Source organism: Monodon monoceros, unplaced genomic scaffold (genome assembly GCF_005190385.1).
Source record: "Monodon monoceros isolate NGI ecotype Baffin Bay Population unplaced genomic scaffold, NGI_Narwhal_1 Super_Scaffold_18, whole genome shotgun sequence".
NCBI classification, from domain to species: Eukaryota; Metazoa; Chordata; class Mammalia; order Artiodactyla; family Monodontidae; genus Monodon; species Monodon monoceros.
The window spans coordinates 4,287,002-4,307,112 of NW_021703774.1; the positions used below are offsets into that span (position 1 = coordinate 4,287,002).

Here is a 20,111-nt window from a genome sequence, read left to right on the forward strand (position 1 = left end):
CCTGGTTGCTCTGATTTATACACGATTTATCTAATTTTGTTTAAAACCATATAATTTTAAGCCTCCATTTGTGTTAGACATCATAAAGAACAGAAGTTTTGTTAACATTCAGTAAATGACATTTAAGTCTCCCGGTCTCTCTCTCTCTCTCTTTCTCTCTCTCTCTCTCTCTGTCTCTCTCTCTCTCTGTCTCTCTTTTTTTGGCTCAATAGATTTTTAAATGTATGATTATCATAACCTAATATTGTCTTTGTCTTCACTGCAGTGGATTTCCGATCAAACTTTTCCCCTTCTTTTAATACTTTAGGGAATTTTCAAACGTCGGGATGTTTGGCTGTAATGCCCCAAGATTTGTTCTCCCTGAAAAAAATCATAGTGACAATTTATTAACTACAGAGCAACTTGGCTTTTAGGGGTCTGCAATTTCTATTTAGATTTACAAATATCCATTTGTGCTCAATAGACCTAACATTAAACTTAATCATATTTAAGGTTTCTTTTCATGCAATTACTTTATCTGCTAATTATCTTTTTTTTAATTCTAAAAATCAGGCTGAGTCAAATCAGTGGGGCATTACTTTTATTGTAGGAAAATATATTTAAAGGTAATTCTAAGTTGAATTACACTACATATGCAATGGTAATTTAAAATGAATCAGAAGTTTGGAAATCTAAAAGCTATTTGTATGTTTGCATATCTAAAATTTTTCATATTACCGTTTTAATAGCTTTTACAAATAGACAATTGAAAACACACTAGTACAGTTAAGCCTTAAGTAAAACTAATGGGAAATAAAACTCCTTAGATTCAAAATCGTTTATTCACACAAATTTAATAGGATATATCACAATTGTTTGGTCCATAAATATTTAGGGGAAATAGTTTCTATACAATGCATTTATCAATAAACAAAGAAACATGGACAATTTTGCTAGACCACTTACTGTACTATAAACACGAAGCTCCATATATAAGATTATTGAATTTATCAACTATATTGGGAAGAGTGCACAACTGCTTTCTATGACATGTTTGTCCCCTCTAACAGGATACACCATAAAAAGAGTTTCAGAAATAAGAGGTAAAACAGTACAAAACTAGTGAGGTGTCAAAAGGGCTTAAAACAGTTAATTTAACAAACAACACATATATCCTGATTTTTCACAAACTTACTTCCAAGTTATCTCATAAGGCACATAGGAGAACTGAGTTATAATTAGTCTACTTAATAAAGTAGATCTATAGTACCATATATTGTTCTGTCAAAGAACAAAATTTATAAGTATCAATATTTTACCTGTAAAAGTGTATTAATAAGATCTCAGCCTTACCAAGGTTGTTTGGTCTGGTTAGTGGTAAATGCCCAAAATGTAATAGAAATATGAAAAGTCAAGATTTAAGCTCCATATAAGATGATAACCACACTTGCTAAATATATAATGGCAATCACACCTTCTTCTGTTACAGTGTTATCTTCCATCATCTTTTTTTAAAAAATAAGCTACTTTCTGTGCTAATTTTCTAAAGACCCTGAGCAAAAGTTACAATAATGCACTTTAATGTGGGCAGTGAACTGTCAATATGTAACCACACATTTATACAGCCAGAAGGACACCTTTAAAATCTATTAAATAGCCACTTCGACCACCAGAGGAGATTTAAGGGGTCCAAAAAGTGGAGAGCATGTGCAAAGTTATTCTTAACAATCCACTAAAGCAAGACATATATCTTGACTTCTTTTTTATTTTTATTTTTTTTAGGAAATCCACAATCTAATTGGTATTTAACTACAACAGAAGCATATAGATGAACATTCACCACTGCCCAGACCATTAAGATTTTAGCTTAAATTAAAAGAAAAAAAAATGCTACTGTAAACTAGGAAATATATTCAGATCAGCATCCACAAGGCTTCTGAGTTTATCTACTTTAAAACTAAGAACCTCAAATCTCTACTGTCAGAAATTTTTTTTTCTGAAAAATACATCAACCTGTGTCAAAGTAAAATGAAGCAAAACAAAACCAAAGAATTCTCATTGCTAGCATGTTACTAAGTTGTTTTTTTAAAACATTATTTGTATAGAATGCCAGATACAATATCATGGTACAGCTGAAGCCAATTAAGAGCTATTGATTAAATTATACTGATTTTTTTAACTTCTTAAAAAATTATATTTTGCTTATTTCCATTTTCCCTGGGAAAAAAATAATTTAGAAAGAATGGTTTTATAACTATCATTTTTAGCTTGAGGAGGTTAAAAGTATAGAATTTCAAATTCTGTTTGGAATTTTCATGGATACACAGGAGGTTTAAGTATTTTTCAAATGTTGAAAAGCAATAACTAACTAATAAGAAAGTTTTGTTGGGATGTACACCCTAAGAGAAAAAAAGAGTCACATTCCTGGTTAGATTTCCCACCTAATTAATCCTTAATATTTAGATTTGCTATCCTTAATGCTCTTGTTTAATCATATTCCTCAATTGTAAAAAAAAAAAAAGGAATAATCAAAACATGTTTTTTCCATTTAAAAATTTTAAAAAAGACAATATGAAATTTTCAAAATTCCGTAAGTACACGTACAATTGCAAGATTAAAAAAAAATTTTAATAATTATCTGATTCTTTATTAACCTAATTATATAACGGGGAATATGATTATTTGCCCATCATAATACCACTCTTTTTTTTTCTTCGAGATTCTGGAAATAAGTAACATACAATTTTAAGAGGCACTTATTAGAATGATTCCCAAACTCCCCTTACCGACTGAAAGATCTAATTAATTTTTTTTAAATCCAAATACACTTTGTAGACAAAAAAAAAAATACACTTTGTAAAGGAGACAATACTGTAAACTCATTTGCCAAGTGGCTGCAGAGGCTACACACCAAGCTGTTGTTTTTATTTCCCAAGTATCTTGTGGGTTAGGGAAAAAAAAAAAAAGTCTTGTAAATAATAAAATAATCATTAGAATAATAATAAAAAGAAGAGGAAGAATTAAAAAAAAAAAAACACCAATGTTAGAAAAGGTTCGTTAAGGTAGTTTGCGAGGGGCTTCCGGATTCGCGGCTGTCCATGTTAGAGGTCACGGCTGTCACTACAGTGATAGTGGGATTGGTCAGGTCTGTTAAAGTGGTCGCAGTGCCGGGTGGACTGAGCGCGCCGCTGTCTGCTGAGGGCGGGGCCGGAAGCGACGTGCCATCAGCTTTATCAACACCCCCATTCTCCTGCCGCAAAAGGTTCCTTCTGAATTTGGCTCGTGCGTTTTGGAACCAAACCTGCAAACCAATCCCAATGGATTTCTTTACCGATGTTTATTTTTATACTTCTTTTTTTTCTCTCTCTCTTTCCTTTTTTTCTTTTTTCTTTTTTTTTTGGATATGTTTCTCTTTTAAATATAATTGTTTATTTTTCTTGGGAAAGCAGGGCCTTTTTTTTTTTTTTTTTTTTGCTTTCTTTTAAAACAGAGTAATTCCAGTACGACTACGGACACCCTCTGAGCAGCACGTGTGCCCCCGCCCCAGCATTAACAACTGCCGCTTGGGGGCTACGGATGCTTAAGTGGAGATACCGTGGGGAAATGAAGGCACAGAGATGAAGAGGGGGAAACACACCCTGATTCCTCAACTACTGTCTTTTTGAGAATGAGGGCAGGCGAGGTCAGGGAATGGTTCACAAAGTAAGAATCACTCGCATGAAATGAACATCATTGAAACAGATTTCAGCCTATTCTTGAGTCTGACACATGGCAAGTATTACTTGCATAGGAAAAACCCCGAGGGCCACAGACTCCAAACAACCGGAAACTGGCGGGTGGAATTTTAAATGCCTGCTATTTGTCACTGAAAAGTGTAAGAGCATCACAGGTGACCCACAGCAACCCACTATCATGTCTCTAGTTACATATTCTTACCATGATGAGTTTAGGAAAGCAGTTGGATGGCAGATATCACTCCCGGTATTTAGTTGTGAAATATGGTTGGTTAAAATGGGAAAATACTTTCTCCAAGTGGTTGCCAAGACACTAACCATACTTGTGGCTTTTCAGGAGTTGACAAAAAGGGTCGTCTTGAATTTGGAAGCTCACAACAGGTAGTGAGGCTGCCAAGAGCGTGCTGAAGTAAGACAGCGCCAGCAGGTCCCCCCGCCAAGTCTGTGCACTGACCCTAATGTGAACGTTGTCTCCAAAGCCACAGCTTGCACAGATAACGTCACCCGCGTTTGCAGAGCAGCTAGGCAAGCTGAACTGGCTTTGGTGCACCCGTCTGTCCATCTGCAGGGAGAATGTGGCTGCATCTCAGAAGACCCTGAGTCTCTCTTTGGGCAGTCTCCGGAAAGCCCCTGCAAAATCTCAGTACACTCTCTAGGGAGTTACCTAGAGCAACTGAGGGAGTTACCCGACTGGGTACCTCTCAGTACCCTCTAGGGAGCTAACTAAGTAGACTGAGAAGCAGTACAGGAAATAGCCGTATCACTACAAACAGGGAAGAGAACTATTTTTACTGCAAGGGGAAGATGTATACACAGCTAATGATGGAGGTTTCTTACCTGCAAAACTCTTTTGGTCAGGCCTGTTTTCTGAGCAAGCTGCTTGAGGTCCTTGGCGTCCGGGTTGTGGTTGATGGCAAAGTAGGATTTCATGGTCCGGAGCTGGTGATGCTTGAAGGAGGTGCGCATGCGCTTGGTCTTCTGCGAGGGCGGGTAAGGCTGCTGATCTCGGTCCAGATGGTCGGCCTCATTCTCGTTACAACCTGTTGCAGTCACAGTGGACAAACAGGGGCTCAGTGGAAAGTCCTGCGTTAGCTGAGAAGATGGCAGGTGGCATGATAATGTCACGACAGGACAACAACGGTGGAAAAAGCTGTCGACCCAATTATGAGTGGGAGCCAGACAAAAGAAAGAGGTTAATTGCCCACGACCTCCAAACTAGTCTGTTCATGTGGACACACCCGAAGTTTAGGTAGAAGAAAAAGATTAGATAAATCCCCTCTTCGGCTTAATGGTTGCTAGAAAACCTTGAAAAGATGAATAAGCTGTAAGTGTGGGAGGGAGAGAAATATTCTCCAAGAGGGAAAAGGAAAAAACCCTTTTCTACTATATTTATGTGTATCAGCACACCACCGCTCCACACACAGTTTTTAGAGACTCCACGTTTTGTCTGTATTTGTGAGATGAGGTGTATTCTCTGAAGGCATGAAAGATACGCGAGCGAGTAATTTCAGCTCTCTCACATCTGAAGGTCTGGGAGAGCCCCCCAACGAATTAAGAATCTGTGTTCCAATTTTTAGCCTTTTCTGCTAATCCTAGAACGTTTCCAGAAAAAGTTAAAAAGTGGCTGGACAAGGGAGAGAAGTTAGAAAATACAAATTTGCAGGATTCTTATGTAACCGTAGGAATATTATTTTTGAGGGCTTTTAGCTATAACTGCTTAGCGTAGGGCTAACCAGGATGAAAATAGTTTTCCCTTGGAGTTATTTTAGTAAATATTTCTGAAAGAGAAGGAGCGCAGACTTTTCTTCCCTCGGTTCATGCCTGCAGCGCACCCCACAGCTCCCAGTTCAGAGGCTCTGACGTCCCTCTAGGATCATGGCCCCGTCTGCTCTGGCACGTGGTATGGAGGCGGGTTGAGCTGTGTCCCTGGCTGGCAGGGCAGAAGGAGGGCGGCATCACAGCCCCCCTTGCACAGCTCCCTCAACACTGAGGGCAAAACAACCCTGCCTTTGAAACAAGCCTCAAAGTCCTTATCCTCAGGATGTAAAGATGTGCATTTAAGAGGTCATTTCCAATAACCTACTGGCTCTGCATAAGAAATATGATTACAATGAAAACATTTTGCTAAATATTTACTGATTCAGACAACTTCGCAACTTAAAGGGCATGGCAGGGGTTTTTTTTTTCCCTTTAAACCTTACTTCAGATGTTTATCTCATATATATTCACACTGATCATCGTGCATGTTAGTGCATTATAATAGAATATCTAAAGTCAACCTGGTCGTTTCCCTGGGGGAGATGGGTGGGGAGAAACCTGAATCTTGAAGGAAGTGAGACATCTCTTACTATTACCTCTTTCATTCTGCTTGAGAAAATAGTATTTGCCTGCTATGCTCTGGTTACAATTACTTTTTAAAAAACACTTTTAGTAAATCAGTATATATACAGAAACCCAGTAGTTTTATAGTCATCAACAAGAGTCAGCTGCATCACAAAATCCACTTAAGAAATTCTCCCTAATGTAACAAGACTAGGCATGGACTAATGTCTCCTTTGTTCATATTTCCATGAAATCCATAAAGAGGGCACACTTGGCAAAAGAGCAATTGAGTTCATGGAGAGAAAGGCTCTATCATGTTCACCATCGGGTCCTCTAAGTCATGCACAGGGCCAGGAGCTCAACGAGCATTCGATCAAGATTTTGAATCTTTGTTCATCCGTAAAATCACGAGTGACTATAAATGCAAAGTCAAATCAACTTGAAATGGAATGCAAGTTAGATATATGCAGCCAAATGTTGAACAGAGGCTCCTTAAACTCCACCAGAAAGGGTAACTTGTACCCAGAAATAAGAGAGAGAATATGCTTTACATTTTATCTTATTGCATCCCCGGGGAGAGATGTCAAGTTCAAATATTCTACAGAATTGCACTTTTGTATCCTCAAATGGATGAAACAGCATCTCATGACCTACTATAAAACTATATTTATCTCCAGTAAACTGAGCTATATTTCACAACCAGATTATAAATGAAGCCACACCAAAACAAAGAGGCACACCTTAGTCATTGGAGGCTTCTTCAAGTAAGATTTCAATTCTGTCATAGGTGAGTGATGTGTAACCCTTCCTGAATAGCACATTAAATGGAATATTACACTTGAGGTAGAAGACTTAACTTGGTACGTAAGTAATGCCCTTAACCATCCACCCCCACCCAAGTTATTATTTCTTAGAAATGGGCTTGATTCCTATCCTAACTATATACTCATTAGTCTTTAAAATGAAGTTTATGAAAAAAATTATAGACAGGTTTGATAAAATTGCTTCTCTGAATATGCATTCTATATCCATTATTGCTCATTAAGAACTCAGCAGAGAATTATAATGTATTAAACACAATTATGGGACTTGTTTTCACATAGAATACAATTCACTGTGCAAAAAGATTGTTAGCTCTTTATTAAACTGGTATTAATATAAACAGATAAACTGTGTGATCAGTTATATTATGTGAACTAATAGAGCAATCTATGTCATCTACAGAGTAACGCAGTGCATTGGCCTAAATTACTTGTGTTTCACTATGAATGCCTCACATAAACTTGCAAGTGATTGCGTTTCCCCAGGGTCTACTTTTAAAGCTACAGGGGTTTTCTTCCCCCCGAATTATGAGATGAGATGATAAATCTCTTAAAACTGTCTTAAACATACACCTGTAAGTACACATCTGGCACTATAAAGTTAATAAGAAGATCTAAATATTTTATTCTCCGGTCATTTATGGAATGGTCCCCTATCCTGAAGTGAGTTTCTATTCTGCAGGTGTGTAACCTTCTGAAAACTGATCCCTGGGAGACCACTAGGGGTCAGTGCCAGGCAAATTTAACGACTGCAGGCAGCTTTTGAAGTTTGGAAGCCAATAAAGACCCTAAGGAGGGAGATTCCACGAAGTGGCAAAAATTTAGTCTCTCAATTAATGTTAAATTACCCAAACAAGAGCTACCTGCCCTAGACTAAATCCTCTTCTCACCCTGGAGGGCTGCATTTCAATCCAGCATCCCAGATACACTTTCCAGGTCTCTTTCTAAAATACCTGCCTGATATCTGCACAAAGAGCTACAAACTACATCAGGAAGAGTGTCATGAAAAGGCGTTTGCCTTATGCCGAGCACTCTCTGATCTTTGCCAAGCTTCCCATCTCTGGAAGTCTGAATCATAAACATATTCTGTGTACATTTGTTTGAAAATATATCAGTGTATAAATTAGATGTGTTTAGTATCAACATTAGTCTTTTCTGAGATTTACACTTAAGCAGAGATGGCTCCAAAGAAAGCTAAAATAATGAGCTAAAACCGCGAGTGCATTTTACTGTCTGCCCTTTAACGTGTTTTTAATGCACTGAAGTGTTTCTTTGGCTAGTCTTATAATAACAAACTGACGTTGGATTCATAAACTTTTTTTTAATGGCAGATTGATTTCTGGTCAGGCATCTTTAACCCAATTTCTCTAGATCATTTTCACCTGATCTTAACTATACGCTATTTGCTCGTATCTGGGAAAAGTCCAGAAGGGAGGAGGCGGATGTTAATTAAGAGGCACCGGCTCTGCAGTGGTGTGATCTACAAACTCCCTGGGGTTAGGGAGGCCCTTTCCTTACTTTTCCCTCCTTGATGAACGAGAGCACCAACTTTCTCCATAACCTTGTAGCAGCACTAATTTGCAAACTAAAGGCCTAAGTGGAAAGAGATTTTCGTTCTTTCTAAGAAATAAATGTGTAGTCTCTAGTTCTCCTCGGAGAAGCACAATTTTCTTGACCCTAAAGCTCTGTGGATCTTTCTCACATAAAGTAAGATCAAGGCGAAATCAAACGTAGCTAATTAGGTTAAACAAACAAGTGAAAGCCCAGGCTTTTGCCACCTTTGGCTAGAAATCTCCTCCCCACACTTCTGGACCTTCTCTGGGCTGAGGGCTTCCCTGTCTCCAAAAGCCTGGCTAGTTTCTCTCTCTCTCTCTCTCTCTCTCTCTCTCTCTGTGTCAATCTCTCTCACTCTAATTAGGGCATTAGGGCCTTGGTCTGTGGCTGGAGATTCCGATGTCATCTTCTATTAACAGAGAACAATTAGTGCCCTGCCCAGCCTGCCCCGGGGACCACGCATCAAAGGAGCCCAAGTAAGCGCGCTGGGCACCGTGGCCCCAAACCAGAGCCCCAGCCTCGGGCACAGCAAGGGCAGTGCGCAGCCCGACCGGCGGGGTGTTGGCAAAGCCCGGGAGTGCGCCCGCTGCGCGACACCAACCCAGCCGGTCAGGGTCTCAGCCGGCAGCCGGCCCTCCGCCTCTGCCCAGTGACCCGGGTTTGAACCCCCTGGGACCAGTACAGTCACGCTGGTTCCCCGCTCCTTGGGACACCACCCGCTGCGCCTTTTCTGTGAAAACCTCCCTAGAACCAGGAGGAAGCCGAGGAAAGAGCTGGGCAGAGCCCACTCAGCCTGCGGGGACCCTGAAAGCTGTGGGCCCGAGCAGGACTCCAGATTCCTCTAGCACACACTGGCTGTGTGACCCTGGGCAAGTCACTTATCTGACGGGACAGTGTCCCTTTACCACTGAGCCACAGTGGCTCACACACCACACCAGGCACGTGGGAACTGAAGAGAAAAACAGGCAAGATCCGTGCTCTGGGCGCACACCCTTTGGCTGGTATCTGGGTGCTCATGGTAACAGACAGGGGTTGCCAACATGAGGTCCCCAAGGTCCTTCCCAATAGAATGGACTCCCCTGGCCTGAGTCTCCTGCCTGCTGAGGTTTCCATCTGGGGCCAGGCCAGGGGACAGGGCGTCAGAGCAGCTAAACCAACCCTTAGGTTGTCCCAGAGTTATCCTAGGGCTTTCTGGAACCTCTTTTCCAGTGGCTGGGACTCACCGGAAGAGCTTCCACCCCTCTTGGAGTTAGACTGTGGTCCTCAGGGCCTGTCACCATCCTCACCTGGGGGATGGCAGGTGAGGGCGGGCTACCAACAATGAGAAACCGGTGAATGAGAGAGATTGATGAATGATAACGTGTGCGCCTCCCAAAGCAAGGAGGAAAGCGTGCTCTCTGGCCTGTTGCCTGCATTTTGTTTTGAATTAAGAGAGAAAGCTGGAGGAGGACGGAAGAGCAGCCTGTGACACCGCTAAGCCTCCTCAGAGGGCCTGACCTGGAGGTTCTTCCAGTCTTCAGGGCGGTCTGGGTGTCTGGATGGTTTATCCCACAGGGAAGGAGCTGGCTGGATGGGTCCCCTGACCCAGGGAAGGAGCAGGCCAGCTCAGCTGTGAAGAGTGACTCCCGCCCCTACAGCTGCTTTTCACCAAGATCAGGGATTTGGTTTTCCAACACTCTTGCCAACTGTTTCCCTGATTAACTCTGGGCTGGTGACCACAGCCTCTGCCCTTTCTAGGGAAACCTCCTCCAGGATCTATAATTTGGCTTCACTCAGGAATTGCCCTGGGGCTGTTTTGCTCCAACTGGGAGCCAGAAACTAATGGGCTCATTAACTAATGGGCAACAAGGATTTGGCTTGGCCTGTTTGGGGGAAGTCATTGCAGCCTTATGAATGTGTTTTCTGCCCCAAACTACAGAAAGGTCTCTCTCACCTGTTCTCCCTCTCCCCTCCCCCTCTTCTCTCCCTCATTCCCTCTCTCCACCTCTCCCTTTTTTCTGAGTGAAAGGGAGCTGTAGTGAGAAAAGGGTCGTGCTAAGGAAAGCACCGTCTTGCAGCCAGGTCTTGGACGGGAAGGAGCTGGATAGAATTCTCCTCTGAGCAGAGGAGGTTAGGGCTACAGGAGCACTGGGGAGGGGCTGGGCGCCCACCTGAGTTGTAACTGACGATGTCCACCCCCAGCGCGGGGCTCTTCCGCTTCCGGGGCCGCCCCTTCTGCACGGTGCCAGCGCCGTTGAAGTAAGGCAGGGCCAAGCCGCCGCTCTTGGCCGCCAGCTCGGTGTAGCTCAGCTGAGGTGGATACTCCCCTTGCAAGAGGGTCTCGAAGTGGGCGCGACAGTACACCAGGCTGTCCTTCATGCCAAAATGATCGCCCGTGGTCAGGGTCTTGTTGCAGGTGGAGCAGGTGAAACAGCTCAGGTGGTAGACGGAGTCTCGGGCGCGCATGACCATCTCGGAGGCGGAGATGCCAAGGTGGCAGCGGGCACATCTCTGCACAGAGAACCTTCTGGAAGGAAACAGTCGAGTCAGGGCGCTGGTGGAGGCAAAGGCAGGGCCACCTCCCACTGTGACACCTGGGGCATGGTCAGCAGTGGCCCAAGACTGAGACCTGGGAGGGGTCCGGGAGGGGAGGACCCACGCCCACTTGGACATTAATTTTATTTGCTCATTGACCTGCTGTGGTGAACAAGACAAAGAACCCTTGCATTAAATTCAGAAGAATCGGGTAACTGATTCTCCGTTTTCTTCTCTGTAAAGTGAAAATTTTAAAAAGCAAAAACAAAACCAAAAACAAACCCTGCACTGGCTAACTCACAACACTATGTTAAGAATATTACATTGCGATGTCAAGTGAAAACGTTTCCTCGATTACAAAACATACAAAGGAAGGGTGTTACTATTTATGGAAAAGCGTGAGCGTGCCTGAAAGCATTCAGACACGGCCCTGGAAGAAAAAGGACAGTTTTGCAGAGGGAAACTAATTCTTTTTTAACCATTTTTCTCGCCTCAGCCGAGAGCGGAGTCGAGTCCCTGCACAACACTCGCGTCCCCAGTCCAAAAGCAGACCTGGGAAGAATCAATAAACAAGCTGCCGGCGACTTGACTCTCCGGCGTCTCTCGAGGCTGGTGGGCAGGTTCCAACCAGCGGGAACGGCATCTCGGAACTGAGAGGCCTGAGTTTCGGCGACAGCGATCACTCCTTTTCATGGTCCTTTACGTGAGTTCCCGCCCCCCGCCCCCCCGCGAAAACCTGCCACCAGTTGCTGCTGTCCCGGCCACCAGTTGAGTTCCAAGGCACGGGCCTTGCTTAGTTCGTAGTAAACGGAAAAAAAAAAAACCGCTTTCCTCTCGGTGGACCGAGAAACGTTCATTTACCCTTCCGAGATTTGCCCAATCCCCTCGGCCGAGCTGCCAAGCGCCCCCTGAGCGGGATAGTCGCTGATCAAGCTCTGGACCTTGGGTGCCCCGGTCCGCGCGCATCTTCCCCGCGCGTCCGGCGGGGATGGGGATGCTGCAACTTGAAGGCGCACGCGGTGGGCTTCTCTGGTCTGGGGACTGGTAAGAGTACCCCCAAGGGACCAAAGGCTGGGGACAGGGAGGGGACTCCGGGGCTCGGGCAGGTGACCCCTCCAGGTGTGCCAGGGCGTAAGGGATAGGGGTGGGAATACCTGTAGTAGTCCTCCTTGCAGTAAATGCTACCGTCCTTGGCGAAGCAGGTGAGCTCGGACTCGAGGGCCAGCTTACATTCACAGCATTTCAGGCACCTCAGGTGCCACTGCTTGTCCACGGCCAGCAGGTAGTACCTGTCGGCTATCTTGCCCCCGCAGCCGGCGCACAGGGCGGGCTTCTCAGGGCTCAACGGAGGCATCCCCTGCAAGGAAGCGCGCGCGGCGTCAGGAGGGCGCGCGGGGCCGCCCCACGCGGGTACCCCTCGCGGCGCCAGCCCTCGGCCTCTGCGAGCGCTGCAAGGTCAGGGGCCCCTGCGCAAAGGCAAACGTCGGAGGAACATTTGCAGTTTTTCCCTCTGCGACTCGCACGCTTTCTACTGCGTCCGCCTGAACGCGGCGTCCGCGTCCTTCCCGGACTTAACCTAAAAACACGCGCCGGCCACCTAGAGCCTGTTTCGAAAGGGCTAGGAGCGCACGGACTATAGTTTGGTGGATGTTTCCAAACTCGAATAATTAAAAGTTAAAAATTGTGGGTTCCGGTGCGCACGAAATAAAACAACGGAAATTGTTATTGGAGAATGGAAAGGCGATCTGAACAAGCACATACTGTTTTTTCAACAAATACTATTACATTGCTATTTCTCTAAATCCTTATAAGCAACGTTGAAATTAAAAGGAAGGGAGAGGTTTTTATACTGGTGCTCATAATTTGGTCGACATTGTTTTGATCGGGATGTATTTGACAGATCTTGCTGTTCTCCAATCTTAAGGGTTATTAGTCCTTCCCCTAGTAAGGGTGTACCATGCCTGTTCCCGGGGAGGGTCCGTTATCCCCTCTGCACGGGCCCTCTTTCCCTGGCATCAACATACCCAGGAGATCTTTGTCCTGAAAATCTTTTTAATGCCCAAATTAAGCTTTCCGCCTGCGTCCCCACGACACAGCAAGGATGGGGACACCTCGCCTTAACAAGCGCAGCCCCGCTGTGAAATTCGGGTTTGGATTACTGCTTTTTGTTTTTAAACAGGGTAGCCACAAAAGGGGGAAAAATAGAAGTTAACCGCTGTACATTTCCCTCAGGACTAGCAGAAATGGGTTGGACTTCCCCCACGAAACTCTGGCGGGCCTGGAAAAGTAAAGTTTCGCCGTTTATTCAGACAAGGGCCTGCATTGAATTCATTTTGCAAATGTAGAAACATCCACCAACGCGGCTACTTGGTGGACCCAAAATACCGCTGACCCGCCCAGGGCAGTCTACCGACTTAGTTTGAGCCACAATTCCCGGTGTGATGCCTGAGGATCTACACAGCTATGTTCGGCTGAAATCATTTCCGGAGACTTTCGTAGTTTCCCTCCTCCGGCTCGTAAGTGGGAAAGGCGAGCACATAGATTATTCATTGGTTTTCTTTATTAAGCTGGCATGACTTTTATCCTACGTATGTAATCGACAGAGGTGGTCTATCACAGCGTTTAAGGGTTGGAAAGTTCTTGCTCTTGGGCTAGGTGCCCCACTCCTCCGGATTTTCTATTAGAGTCCCCTGCACACCATACCCGCCCGGCCGGAGAGCTGAGCGCAGTCCTGTCTCACTCAAAGGGCCCAGATGAGCTGCCAGAGACCCCGAAACTCGCGGGGTTTGAAGGTTCCACGTTCCGAGCATCCGGAGAGCTGGAGGGAGCCCAGTCGCATTCTAATCCGCGCCAAATGTCCGGTCACCAGACCCAGGGACTAGAGTCACCAGGCTTCAGCTCGGCCCGGACGCTCGGCCGCGCGCCGGCAGCCCGTGGCCCGCACCAGCTCGCCCTCCGGCCGCCGATCCTCGCCGGGGAGGGGCCCGGGAATCTGAGGTCCGGAGGAGAGGAAGTCCCCATCCTCTCGCGCCCGGTTCTCCTTGCTTTCCCGGGACCAGCTGCGGCAGAGGGGAGCGAGCTCGGGGTGTCAGGAGCGTAGACAATTCAAATCGGAAAAGAGCCCTTTCTTACCCTGCAGCCAGGCGGACCAGAGATAAGCCACCCGCCAACCTGGAGCGGACGCCCCCACGAGCCGCCATTCTCGGTCGGCCACCGGGGAGGCTCGGCTCGGCTGCCCCGCGCGCGCACGGGCGCCCGGCTCCCGCCGGCGCCGGCCCTTCCTTACCGCGTCGCGGCCGTTGAGCTGGGCGCCTTTGGCCAGGCGGGCCTCGGTCTTGGATCTGCGCTCCATCTCCTCCATGATGCCTTGGATGTGGCCTCCGGAGATCCCGTGGAAGAGCATGGCTGGGGGGCGGAAAGGACACGAGTTGTCTTCTGCTCGGCACCCCACTATTTCCATATACACACGCCCGTGGCTCTCAGCTCATCCGAGGGAAGGAGAAGCAGGGACCGCAGAGGCGGCGCGATGGGGGGCTGCGGAGACGCTCGGGGACAGAGGGCGAGGGGGTGAGAGGGAAGAAGAAAGAAAGAGGCAGACGGAGTGGAAATTGGTCTGCTCGGAAAGGAAAAAAGAAGAAGGGGGGAGAAAAAGCCCCAGCGACTCCCTGAAGGAGATGTGCGGAAAACAAACAAACACGGGCGGAGGGGAAAGGAGGCGAAGGCTAGAGGATCTTACTGCTCTGAGAGATCGAGTTACTAATGGGAAACAACTGCAGCGGGGGGAGGAAAACAAAATCTGGTGAAGAAAGAAAATAGTTTTGAACACAAAGAAAGAAAAAGAAGTGCTATTTTCAGCGGTCCCTGGCTGCTTGCAAGTTCCCAGTGCCTGTAGGTTGGGTTGGGGACTGCTCCTGCCGCCGGAGCTGTGTCCAATTTGTTAAGAGACTAAAGCCAGCCCATTTTTGATAATTTAGTAGGAGGAGTTCTCTCCCCGGAGCTGCCACGGATTTTTATTCAGACAACAAAGACCTGTCATACTCCTCTCAACCCCCTGGTGATGGGCAAGTGGGGACAAACATGGGGGGGGGTAGGGGGGAGGCAGTAGGAGGGGGCATTTACTTCCCCCCAACACACACACACACACACACCCTTCCAAGAGTTCCCAGCAATCCCGTTTTAAAGGGAAAAAGGAGCCCTTATTGTCCCCGCCCTGGCGCAGAAGCCAGAGAGCCGGCCTGTTTGGTCCAAGTTCAAGATCAGACCCCGGCTCAAGATATGCAGAATGTCAGCTCCCACCTTTAGGTTTCCTCCTTGTGGACTTTCTGGTCCCCAGCTTATGGGAACCCCAAATAAGTAAATATTGAATAGACATTCCTGTCCTCCCCATCCCCTCTTCCTCAATTCACTTTTTAAAAGTAAGTTGCTTCACCTGCCCAAGGGCTCCCGACCCCAGCAGGCACTGAAGCAACCCCCAAAGCGAAAAGGAGCTAGAAGAGCCTATGTATCTGGAGTTTACTTCTGGCAAAAAGATTCTTCTTTGACAAATCAGTGTCGGGGAAAGGCCGTGGGCTTGGAGACGTGATGTGCAACTGAACCGTGACCACAGGGGGATGTAGTCTCTCACCCAGTTCAGGTTTGGAGGGAAACCAATGGCGAGTCCCGTGTCCCGTATGAAACTTGTCAATGTGGGCAGCAACTCGGGGACTCGCGCGAACTTGGCGCCGCCCCCCGGGACCGGGCGCGCGTCCCACTGCCCCGGCTGGACTGGGGGCTTGTAAATCTGGACGCGCCACACGTTTAGGAGGATGTGAAGGGGGCTTCTCGCCGTGGAGGAGGGGAAGGTGAGAGCCGACAAGCAGAATGGCAGCCCCGCGCCTCACAAGAGGCAGGATTGTTCTGTCTCCCTCTGTTCCCGTGAGCGGCGGCCCCTCCTCGGCCCTATTAAAAAGTGTCCACAATACTCTGATATTGTCGATTCATTCAAACCACCAGAAGCCCCCTAGGGGTCCGAAGCGGAGAGCGGGGGCGGCAGGAACCGACCCAGCTCCGAGCCGAGAGGAGGAAGCCCCGGCTGCGCCCTGCTCTGCGCCGTCCTCCCTCTGGCCGCCTGTTTCCCACCGCGTCCCGTCGGCTTTCCCGGGACCGCCCGTTTCTCCCCGGCACGTCCCGGACACCTGGAGGAGTCCCCTGGTGGCGCACTCGCTTCCCTCGGGAGGAGCCCGACATGGAACGGTGGCCAAATCTAGAAAGATAGAGGGAGAGAGGGAAGAAGAGAGGGCGGGAGGGAGGGAGGAGGGAAGGAAAGAAGGAAAGAAGGAAGGGAGGGAGGGAGGGAGGGAGAAAGGAAGAGCATGGGGGAGGAAGGAAATGAGAGAGGGAGTAGAAAGGAAAGGAAGGAAGAGAAGAATGGTGCAGATCCTGACTTCCTGCCCCAAAGCATCACCTTCTGAAGCTGCTGGAGTCACCTGTACCACGAAACCCAAGACTCCACTGCTTCCCCCTTACTCTTTTCTCTGGGTCAAAAATAATGTTATTTGCAGACTGGACGCTGTTACGGTCCTCCGGGTGCCAGAATACAGCTCATAAAACACAATTTCACACAGAAATGAAGCCAATCAAGTGAACTAAGCTGGAGACCTCCCCTCACTTTGGCAGCCCTACTGGACAGCAGGGCTGCTATTTACTGTAAGTAATGTAATTAGCCCCTTTGGATGGAAATCAATGAGCTTTTCAAACCCACGTGCACAAACGCTGAGGCTGGGGGCAGCAGCTCTTTCAGAGACAGCAGGTCCTCTCACAAAGGGGCAGACTGCCTTCCCACAAGGCGGTGACTGGGACTGGGGAGGGGGGGTAGGAAGAGGAGGGGTCTTTGAGAAGAACATCAGTCAATTAACCCAAGGAGGCTCCAAGGAAAAAGTAAATATGGGACCTCAATCCAGGGACCCGCTTTGTCTAGTTTCTAGGCTAACTCCCCCCGCCACCCCCCCCCATGTGGATGTTCAGAAGTGGGTTTGGCTATTGTTGGATTTCGGTCCTGCTCAGCAAAAACAACAAAGAACCCAAGAACACCACTGCCTCCTTGCAAGGGCTGAAACTTCGGAGACTTCATTAAGTGAGAGCTTAACAAACAACTCCAAGAAAAAGCCAGAACTTTGTGAAGTCTCCAGGGAAGCCAGGCACAGAAGTCCTGTGAGCCCACCAATCCTTCGGTCCTTCCTTCAGCCGCTGTACACAGATTTGTTCATTGTGAATCGGGTACAGGCAGGGCAGAGGACCTCCTGCCATCAGCTTCCAGGTTGGAGCCCAGCTATCCCTGCTTTTTCTTATAAAACTTGGGTTGCAAGTTCCTGTGCCGGGTGGGATTTGCTACTTCCCATAAAGATGAGAACTGCTAGGATTCTTCCTTCTCAGCCAGTGCAGGAAGATTGCAGAGAGCTAGGGGTGGGGCAGGGGGGCTGCTGGAGTTCGGGAGGTCCTCCTTAGTTCTGGGGAGATCGGAAATCGCTCCCCATCGTTCCAGCCCTGTCTCCTCTCACAGTTCCTGAAAAAGGAAGCCCATGGGAGTGGAGGATATTTTCTCCAAGAATTGGGCGCGTGACCTGGGACATCCTAACCTTTTTATCTTGCAGCCTCGGGGAGATGGCCTAAGAGTGTCCCCCAGCCCACCACTCTCAAAACACTTTAAGGAGAGCGTCTTGGTGGCTCTGCCTTCTTTCCTGTCTCCAGAAGAGCTGCTGGGGCCCAGGGCCCGCCGGATGACCCTCAAGTGCTCCGCACCCGCCAGTTCCTGGGGCTGAGTCCCCGCATCTCTCAATGGGACAGGCGCAGGGACCCCTACCCCCGCGACCCGGAGGGGCATCTCGAGTCTCCCCTCTAAACTCAAAGCTCTATTTGGAGCAGGGCAGCAGAACCTTGGCCAGGGACTGCCCTCCATCACGACGGAGCCCACTTCGTCCGCTCTTGCCTTTCTGCTCCACCAGCCACCCAGCCGCTTACAGCGGCCGCTTTGAGGAAAGCGGGCGGCTAGGATCGGGGGCAGAGGAGTCGGGATTGAGGGTCAGGGCCTCGGAATCTCCGCTAGGGCGGCAGCCTGGTCCCGGGTTCCCACTCCCTCCCCAGAGGGGTGGAGAGGGAAGCAAAGGGAACGCGCGGCTTGATCAAGCGGCAACGGAGGCTTTAGGGTCCCAAGGGGAAACCCTGCCTCGACTGAGAGAATAAGCGACTCAAGGTCTCTTCAGACCTGAATTTTGGAGGCCAAGATCCTGTGCCCCGAGTTTGCCCTTAAAAGGGCAGAGGTCGCCTTTCCGCCTGACCCAATTAAGCTAGTTGAGGCTCCTCCTTGGTCTGAAAGGTGCAGCTCTTGGAGCGGTGTCCGTCTTTGGGCGCCGTCCTGAGCATCCCAGGGTCCGGGAGAGTCGGCGCCGTCCTGGGGCTTGGAGCCGCGCAACCAGCCCTGGATGCCTCGGGGTCTGCGCTGGGCGGGAGGCCAGAGCATAGCCCGGAGGCAAGCCGGCCCTTCTCCGTCCGTGGGCGCAGGGAAACTCTGTGTACACCGAGGGTGGCCGATCCAGACTGGCGCCGCCGCCAGGGCGCCCCTCGGATTCAGTCCTACTAGGAGGGCGGCCTCCCCCCAGCCGGGATGGGAACGGGCTGAGCGGCGCCGGGGTGCGCGAGCTCCAGCGCGAGGAGAGGGAGCCCCGCGGGTGGGCCGCTGCGCACCTCAGCCGGGAGCCCGTTCCGCGCGGCCGGCGCGCCGGGCCCTGCCCTCGGGTGCGCCCTGTGTCCACGCATCCCCCTAGCCCCGCGAGGCCTCCGGCCCGCTGCGCGCTCCCTTCAAACCTCTGCCTCCAACGCCCCTGGGTTCTTCTCCAAGGGACGGCCGGCCGGTGGCGGAGACCGCGCTTCTGAAATCTGAAGGTCTTTTACCTGGGGTTTGCCGCGCGGCGGGCCCGCAGCAGCCGCAGGAATAAAGGGAGCCTCCCCCCGCCCCTCGCCACCCCCGCGTCCGCGGAGATCGCCCGCAGAAACGGCTACGCGCGGGTCAGGTTGAGCCAACAGTGGGGGTGAAACCAGTTTCCAGTTAAGCCCTAATGGGTGAGAAGCGACGTCTTCCTGCCCGCGTCCCCGCCCCATCCCTTCCAGTGAGGAGACGCCCCCAGCAGCTCCGCGAAGGATCCGGAGCGCATCCCTCGCGCCCGGACACCTCGCGGCTTAGTGGCACCGTGACCTCCGCCCCCAGCGCCTCCACCCTGAGTAACTCAGACCTTCGAGAGAAAGGCAAGAGGAGGGGAACGCGGATTTCAGGAATGCTGTCAGGAGACTCGGAACGAGACCATGTATCTTAGAGCCTACGGTTCGCGGTTTAATTTCTAAGACAAACACAAACCCCTCTTCTTCCCACCCGGTGAAGGCGTGCACACGCGCGTGCACACACACATTCACACACCCGCACAATATATGCTCCGGCCTAAGAGAAAGGGCAAGAGAAAGAGCCTGGCGTGTAACTCACCTGCCTCTAGAGTGGTGCCGTTCAGCATTCTGAGAGCTGGCGTGGATCACTCAGCGATGGTGGCTGCACCGCGGAGAAACGAGCGCATCAGCTCCGAGGTGCGGCCCGGGGGCCCGAGCGCCTCCCACCCCCGGGGGGTGCGTCCCATCTGCTCCTCCCGCCGCGGCCTCGGGCACCGAGAGGCCTCGAGGGAAGCCGGGCAGCCTCCGGTAGGTGCCCGGGGCGCTCCCGGGAGCCGGGCGGTCGGGCTCACGCCGAGGGCGGAAAGCTGCTCCGGACAGACAACCCCCATCAGGATCTTACCTTGAGGTCCAGACGTTCCCGCCCAAGAACCCGGTCCTCGGCGAGGGAGGTTGGGAGGCGGCGGCCAGAGGTGCGAGCCAGTCCCCAGATCTCGCCAAGGGGTCCTCTGTTAATCCAAATAAATAAGTCAACCGGTGGCTGGGTGGGTGGATGGTTCTCTCTCTCTCTCTCTCCCTCTCTCTCTCTCTCCCCCTCTCTCTCTCCCCCGCCGTCGGAATTGACCCGAATCCCTCACCTCTGACCCGCAGCTCCCTCCACCTGTCTTTTATTTTCTATTTATGCTTCCAGACCGGGAAGAGGAGGAGAAAGGGGTGGGCAGAGGACACAGACGCGGACCAGTGCAGGGAGACAAGCTCCGAGGCCGCGTTCAGCCCT

The 20,111-nt window shown here is 49.4% G+C and overlaps 1 protein-coding gene across 4 annotated transcripts; it reads right to left on the reverse strand.

Annotated features, from left to right (window-relative positions):
- Positions 1 to 303: 303 nt before the first annotated feature.
- LHX9 (LIM homeobox 9) lies at positions 304 to 19,829 on the reverse strand. Of its 4 annotated transcripts, XM_029229735.1 has the most exons (7): positions 19,737 to 19,829; positions 19,434 to 19,496; positions 14,211 to 14,329; positions 12,079 to 12,281; positions 10,561 to 10,916; positions 4,551 to 4,753; positions 2,413 to 3,280 (listed from the first exon to the last, which is right to left on the reverse strand). In XM_029229735.1, the coding sequence occupies exons 2-7, from the start codon at positions 19,459 to 19,461 to the stop codon at positions 3,023 to 3,025; spliced, it is 1,167 nt and encodes a 388-aa protein (XP_029085568.1). In that variant the 5' UTR covers positions 19,462 to 19,496; positions 19,737 to 19,829; the 3' UTR covers positions 2,413 to 3,022. The 4 variants fall into 4 exon arrangements, with proteins under 4 accessions (XP_029085570.1, XP_029085567.1, XP_029085568.1 ...); XM_029229736.1 differs by lacking the exons at positions 19,434 to 19,496; positions 19,737 to 19,829 and adding an exon at positions 15,331 to 15,390 and having other exon boundaries at positions 2,696 to 3,280; XM_029229737.1 differs by lacking the exons at positions 2,413 to 3,280; positions 19,434 to 19,496; positions 19,737 to 19,829 and adding an exon at positions 304 to 360 and having other exon boundaries at positions 14,211 to 14,384.
- Positions 19,830 to 20,111: the final 282 nt, after the last annotated feature.